This window comes from Acanthisitta chloris, unplaced genomic scaffold (assembly GCF_000695815.1).
Source record: "Acanthisitta chloris isolate BGI_N310 unplaced genomic scaffold, ASM69581v1 scaffold18225, whole genome shotgun sequence".
Taxonomy (NCBI): domain Eukaryota; kingdom Metazoa; phylum Chordata; class Aves; order Passeriformes; family Acanthisittidae; genus Acanthisitta; species Acanthisitta chloris.
In genome coordinates this window covers 124,047-131,623 of record NW_008674495.1, presented here as the reverse complement: position 1 = coordinate 131,623, position 7,577 = coordinate 124,047, and the positions used below count along the sequence as shown (strand labels likewise).

General features: G+C 44.6%; 1 protein-coding gene across 1 annotated transcript in view; it reads left to right on the top strand.

Moving 5' to 3' along the window:
• LOC103802839 (dapper homolog 1-like) overlaps window positions 1-870 on the top strand; it is a gene marked incomplete at its 5' end in the record, with an annotated part of 6,731 nt that extends 5,861 nt beyond the window's left edge. The window contains 1 exon segment of the mRNA XM_009075370.1: window positions 1-870. This exon segment is cut by the window's left edge and continues 28 nt beyond it. Coding sequence (XP_009073618.1) covers window positions 1-262 — 262 coding nt within the window.
• Window positions 871-7,577: the final 6,707 nt, after the last annotated feature.

The window sequence follows — 7,577 nt, the reverse complement described above, 5'->3', positions numbered from 1 at the left end:
GACGAACTGCTTTGGAGACAGCGAGTCAAGCCTGAGTGAGGTGGAGTTCGTAGGGGAGAGCACGACCACCAGTGACTCAGATGAGAGCGGGGGACTGATTTGGTCCCAGTTTGTGCAGACGCTCCCCATCCAAACAGTCACGGCGCCAGAGCTGCATGAGAATGCAGCAAAGGCCTTTGTCAAAATCAAAGCCTCCCATAACCTCAAGAAGAAGATCCTCCGTTTTCGGTCAGGCTCCCTGAAGCTCATGACGACCGTTTAGTGAGGTGACTTGGTGGAATGTATCTGCTTCTGCTTTGGGAAGCAAGGTGCTTTTTTTGTACATATTTCCACAGATTTTTTTTTAATACAAATATTTAAAACTTAAGGTAAATTATGTCACTTGTCTTCAGAACTTGGGTGGATACTAGTGCCTTTTACGTGGAAATAAAAGACCATTGTACTTGTTTAAAAAAACCAACAACATAACACTGCCATTTCAGTGGTGAACAGCCTCCAGCATGTGGTGTCAGAAGGCTTTGAGAAAAGGCTAATGTTTCTGGGAATGGATTTTCCTTGCCTAGCTTTTCCAGTTCTGGGTCTTATACAGGATATCAACAGCTTAAGGTCATAAGTTTTTAGGGAATAAGAGGGAGGGTGTGAGGGTGGTCTTCATGTTTTCGCTTGTCCCTTTCTGCTGCTGCTGTTGCCACATCTTGAACTTTTTCCTCCTGGTAGTCTGGCCTATTTTTTTTCTCTTCTTGTTGATTCTCTTCTTGAAACTCACCCCTGTCCTCCCCCAGCCTTCCCCCACCAGGAAAGGGCTCCTGTTCAATCTGTCTCCAAGGTTAAGTCGCCTTCTCTGGAGTGCACTCAGTTCAGATCTCCTGGGAGTCCTGCTGTGGACAGTGGTGGTGTCCAGAGTAAACTGCTGGAGCAGCTGACCAAGGCTTAGTAACTTCATTATATTGTGTAAAACTGCTTTTGAAAAAAAAAAACCCATATGCATGTCACGTGCATGAGTATCAGTAGTTTTAATATTCCTGTTGATGTCCAATTTACTGTACATCATCAATGGCTGTTTTTATATATATATCTCATTGTGTAAATTAATATAACACATCATATGCTGTAATAAACAGTCTGTTTTAATACTTTTTAAAGTTTGTTACATTGGTGCAGACACAGTCAGTGGTTTTATATTGGTGCTGTCACAACTTAGGTGTCTCCGATGTGACCTGTTAATGTTCCCTGCATTTAGCCATGCAGGAAACAGAGCAAGTTTAAAATGTTGCTGTGGATGTGACTTGTGCTTTGAGGGAATTGGATTGGCATGTCTTCTCTTGTTTTTCCCATAACTTGCATTTTTCTAAGGGCAAGGTGGGATTTAGGAGCTCAGAGGCATCTTCAGGTTGTTGCTGATGGGCAGCTCACGTTGCAGAGCAGATGGAAGTGTAATATTAATCCTCCTCGCTGTCTGGGTGCTTGCAGACTTTGGTTGGTGCAACACAGGGGCAGATGGTTGGTTTCTGTAACCAAGTCGATCTATGTAATGCAACAGGTGTCCCTCTGAAACAGCCAGTAAATGAATCCCCAAGAGCTGTGTGCTCTGGGAGCTGGGCTGGGTGCAGGAGAGTGTAGGCTTGCTGTCCATGATGCCCTCTTTAGCTATGGCAGCTATCACAGGCCTGGCAAGGTCATTGAAAGAGGTGACAGTTGTGTCACCTACCAGTCTCAGTTTCAATTTCTGGAGGTGAGTCTGCCAGCAAAAGGTGAAAGGAGCTATCCATAGGCAGCACTGCTTCCCTTTGCAGCAACAGCTTTGAAGCTGCCTGGTGGGAAGGTTGGAGGGTTTTGGCAGGTTGAGCTGGTTTCTGCAGGTTCATCTTCTGCTTTGACATCCAGGAAGCAGTGGGCATACAATTGGCATGGATGCTGTGACTGGTATGGATTTCAGGGATGTATGTGCAGCCTTTCCATTCCACAGCAAGATCTGCTGTGCAGGACCTTCCTTTGTGGTTCCTCTGTGTCCTTCCTGCTGTCTCCCACCTGAAAATCAGAGCAGTTTTTTCCTCAGGTTTCCTTGCATTGCAAATGTAGGAAAGAGAGGTCCACCCGGAATGAAATGTCTCTGGGAGCAGCTTCTGAGACAGAGGTAACTTTTTATAAGGGACAGATTTTATTTTTGAATCTACAGTATAGTAAATCCCTACCTAAAAAATGTCTGATTTTTTTTTCCCTCTTTTTTTTTTTTTTTTTTAGCTGAAGAATATCAGTTTCTGCAAGGGTTTTGCAGTACATCACAAGGCTGTGCATTCAGCCTTCAGTGACCCAGAAAGTCCTTGGACTTCCATTTCCCATGATATAGGAAAAGCTGTAACTCCCCTTGTCTGCTCATAACTTTCCCATTGCTTCACACATGGAAGGGCAACTTGTTTATATATATGTATGTGTTAAATCTATATTAGTATAAAATAATTTATCCAGAAATTACTAGACAGTGGCTGCCACCGCAGAGAAGGGAGAGGAGCAGTGTTTGTTATTAAAAATGGCACTACTAAGGCTAAGTAGCTGCTTAATGCATTGCCATTAATAACTGATGGTGTTATATCAAACAAAGAGAATGTATTTTGTGTCTTGTGGAAGCTAATAGTTTCTTTCCTTGAGTATCTCTTAATCATGCCCCATGATCTCTCTTGGAGTAAGAAAATGTGTAAATCCCTACAAATCTCCTCAAAGGTGTGGCAGAGTAGCAAGAGGATCCTCAGTCATGCACTCTGTCTTTCTGGCTGCAAAGGAGCCACTGGTGGAGGAACAAACAGAGCAGTGGCTTTGGGATGATGAGTTTTTAATTGCAGTGCTATAGCAGATTGCCTTGTACTGGGTGAGGGATGCTGGTTTTCAAAAGTGAGTTGCTGAATGGTTTCTTTTTAGATAATTGAATTTAAAAAAAATAACCACCTAAATATCTCTAAGACTATATCAGCTGCAGCCACTGTACTCTGCAGTTCTCTTGCTGAATAGCTTAATACCAGACTGGGAAATGGACTGATCCTATCTCTGTCTTAATTGCAACCGAGTCTTTTCAGTTTGGGGAAGGAATTTTCCTTTTCTTACATGATTTAGGTAAGCATCCAGAATCCTTTAAACAGGCCTAGTTTTTCTATCTACACCCAACCCCCTCCTTTTTTTTTTTTTAATAACAGATCTGGAGCAGTGCTGGAAAAGCATTTGATATGGTCCCAATACACAACACACATTCTCGTTTCTGGTTCTGATTTAGGAAACACATCTGAGTTAGTAAGTTTCTGCAATGTTAGGTTGAAAAACATCTGTTGATCTTGGAGACCAGTTGAATATCTGGCACTTCTTTAAGCTACCTGGCTTTCCAGCTTCACAGCCTGGAGCCCTCACCAGTGTATTTTTCATAATGTTCACATTTTAGTTATCCCCAGTGTTTATGGTTGTCTTTGGAAGTCTGAAGCAGGAACGTTTCATTGCACTGGGACCTATTTCAAGGTGGGGGTAGGTTGTGGAGGGAAGGTTTGGGATTAGCTGTCCCTATGTTTCATATATAACAGTGCAGCAAAGCAGAGAAGCATAAAGGAGCATGAGCAGATGCCTTCAGCTGGATTCAGATAGCACAGTGTTTCTGCACACCTCTGCAGTACCATCACTCCCACTGCAGGAATCACACACACTCTGAGGGCACGAGTGTGTCACTGGGCTGTCTGCCTCCCAGCAGGATTTTAGGCTCTGTCTTCTGCTCCCTAACCCTGGCCACCAGCTGTGGGTCAGTGGATAAAGAAGCAAACTGTGTCTGATGTGTGCAGGGTCAGGGAGAGGCCCTGGCGTCGTGCCTGGACGTCCCAACTGCGTGGGGCCCCTGCCGTGGACCTCACGCTTGTCGTGAGAAATCCTGTGTGCCTGTGGGGCAGGGGGTCAGGCAGCTGGGGCTGAAGGAAAGGGGGAATGGAGAGTCCCATAAATGGAGTGATCTGATCCCGATTCATCTGTATTTCCAGGAGAGGCTGGAAGAGGAGGTCTTTCAGCCTAACACCTAGCTTAGTAAGTTGTACTGGACTATACAGAGTCCTCTGAGGGACTCTGCCTCATTTCTTCCAGAACTCTTTAAATGATCAAGGCTGCTATCAGCACTGCCAGTTGCTGAGGTGCCTAAACCATCTGACCAAGTCCTGCAAGAACTGGGAACAAGTGATAAGCTTCAGCCTCCCTGGTCTGTTTTTGACTTTCCGTTGCACAGCCCCTGCTTGCAGAGAGCCTGTACGTCCCAGCCCTCTGCAGCTTTCCCTCTCCTGGGGCTTTGGAGGGGACATTTTCATCCCTTACTAGTTTTCTTCTGGCTTGAGGTTCACGCTGGGTAAGGGCTGAAAACAGATTCTTCACAACAGTCCCGTGCCTTCAGTAATCCCAAATCTGTTTGTTGGCTCAGAGGAAAGTCAGGCACTCTTCAGGTGGCAGCCAGCAAAGCCATTCCTGGGGGACCTGCATCCCTTTCTGCCACAAAGGGCAGCAAAGGCTTTGATTAGCTGTGTTTGCCACTTGATAGATGTTGGCATGTCTGGGCATGGCTCTGCCCCAGCATGTGATTTTTCTCACAGGAGGGAACAAGGACATGAACATTTTTGAGGAAACAGAAACAGCTAAATACATTTTTAATAGCTAACTTCAGTGTCTAGTATGTACCCTTGGATTAGCCAACAAAAATACATATGACTGAGCTGCTGGTACAAAAAACCTGAACCACACTCAACTCTTGCAAAGTCCTGTGTGTGATGCAGAGAGGACACAGAGACCACAACCAATGGAGACAGCTCATAAACCCCGGGTCTATCTGCCAAACTTGCTTTTCTCCTGAATTTCTTTGAACCTCCAAGGAATTGTGTTGAGGCTCCTTGCATGGCATGATGTTTCTTTTTCTACCTAAACATTGTAGCTGGAGAACTGTGGTGAGAAACAATTGGTGCTGGAGCATGTCCAGAGAAGGGCAACAGAACAGATGAAAGGACTAGAGCAGAAGTCTTAGGAGAAGTGGCTGAGGGGACTGGGGATGTTCAGTCTGGAGAAAAGGAGGATAAGGGGGGGGGGGACTTATTGCTCTCTACAACCACCTGAAAGGAGGTTGTAGCCAGGTGGGTGTTGATCTCTTCTCCCAGGTAACAAGTGACCAGACAAGAAGAAATGGCTTCAAGTTTCACCAGGGGAGGTTCAGGTTGGATATTAGGAGAAAATTCTTCACTGCAAAGATGTCCAGGCATTGGAACAGGCTGCCCAGGGACGTGGTGGAGTCACCATCCCTAAAAGTGTTAAAAAATATATAGATGTGGCACTTAAGGACTTGGTTTAGTGGTGAATACAATGGTGCTGAGTTAACAGTTGGACTCAATGATCTTAGAGGTCTTTTCCAACCTTTAACTATTCTACTGTTCTCTGAGTTGGTTTTGGGTTTAAATATTCTCATAATGCTGGAATGAGGTAAGATATGTTGAAACCAGTGGGGATCCATTAAAAAAGGATAGTAGAAAGTGCTTTTTTTCACAGCAGGGAATTTTCTGCCACAGGAAAGAATGAGACAGAGGTAATACCAGCAAGTGCAAAAGGGTTAGAGAAGGTAGGGATGGCTGTGCTTTACCATTCCCTGTTGATGACTGTGGATGTCAGGAGGAGTGTGAGGTGAATGGACTGCACATAGTGGTCAGACTTGTGTGTTCCCCACCAAGATTGTCTTTCCCTCTAAGTGCTGAAGCACCATTAGCTGAGGAAGATGCACCATACTGCTGACCCAGCAGACCATTTTCTGTGTTCCTATGATCTTGAAGGAGCTGATGGGAGTTGTCTATGCAATTGAATTTCCCCAGTCTTCATTAGTCTTTTGTCCTCCCAACTGCTGCTGAAGATGAGTTTTGCATTGCTTTGCAAAGAAGTTCACTCACTCTGCACGCTTGGCTGGTGGTGACATGCATTTATTGACTGTGGACATGTGTTTCTGGTCACTCTTGTCCTATGGCACAATATTTTCATCCACCCTTTCACACAAGCAGTCTGTGCTGTAGTCCTCTTTTGTGGTGAACATCATCCCCCTGTAACACAAACACCTTTATGGACATGTTCCTTGTGACTTCAGTCCATATATTAGTCACTGTTGGGCAGTGCAAACCTACAGCTGCTTATAAACTGTAGGAAAGCTTGGTGTCCTTCAAACCAAATGAACCATCCTAGAGACAGAGTGCCTCTACTGCTCCTTGCCTTGGAACTTTGCTGTCCTTGGAGAGTTTTTCTCTCGATCCGACTGTGCCTCTATTGGTGCTTTTGTTAGGAGCAACAGAACAGTCTGGAAGCAAGACCCAAGGTCATCTCCACTTACTGCCTGTTGGTTTGCACAGCAGAGCAGTTTTGGTGCATGCTAGGTAGATGCCTTTAGAATGCTGACCCAGGTGGTCGACTCCAGGGGCACAGCAAATGTGCTTCTATATGGGCAGGGACACGAGGGTCTGACCCAGTGATGACTCTCTGGAATAGTTTCCAGCCAAAAAATGTGGGCAAATTTGGTCCAAATGACACTGAGGACAGGACTGAATCTAGGCTGAAGTAAACACTTGGACTGCATATATTGTACTTGTGGGGACCTCAGTTTGTGGGAACCTCAGTTTGGATCTGCTCCTCTTGTGCCAAATGACTTGTTAATGTAAACAGAACCTCTTTCTCAATGAATGGCCTTTGTTTCCATGCTGTATTCCTTTAAGATCAATAAAGTATATTCACATTAATGACTTGATTTCACCGAGCCAAACTCTGAAAATCTGGCTTTTGTTCTTTTAGAAGGAGTTGTAAATCCTAGGAACTAAGATTTTCATGACAATACTGAAGGAAAAACTATACAACTTGGACTCTGATCTCATGGTGTTAAGGCTTTGTAAACAAATTGTGTTCTCCTAAAAAAAATTCAAGTCTTCTGTGCTCGAGGGCAGAAAGCTGGAAAGCTTGCAACCTGTTGAAAACTATGTTCCCTGTGTCTCCTTGCACTCTGTAAGCCTCATGCCTTCAGAAATGAGATTTTCATGAGAGAAAGCTTGAGGTGCAGGTAGGAGAAAGGCCTAATCAATCTTAATCTCTGAAGTGCTCATGCAGTAAGTGTTTAAGCATGTGATTAAGCCCATTCTTACTCAGCGAAGCATTTCAGCGCACGCTTTGGGTACATCGTGGTTGGGGTGAATTAAGCACATGCTCAGGAATGCTGGGGGATCAAGGTCTCTGAGCTTTCCAAGTGTTTGTGCAAGCTGTCCCAGTGACTTCTCTTGACTAATGTTGGGAGTCCCTGCTCTCCCTTAAAAGTCAGACCCTGTATGGTGAATCTTGATTCAAACAACTTGAATTTGGGAGAACCTTGAGTCCATGATTTAGGTAGTAATAGCAAGGAGTGCTTTTAAGAGAAAAGATGCACTTTTGTTTTATTTGTTGTATTTAAGGAGACTGAACTAAATCACCTTAGATATATAAGAGCCAATGAGTACACACTCTCTATCAGTAGCAGGACTTTGTGTAAGCCTTGGGAATGACACTTGGGAAGAGATAGAATG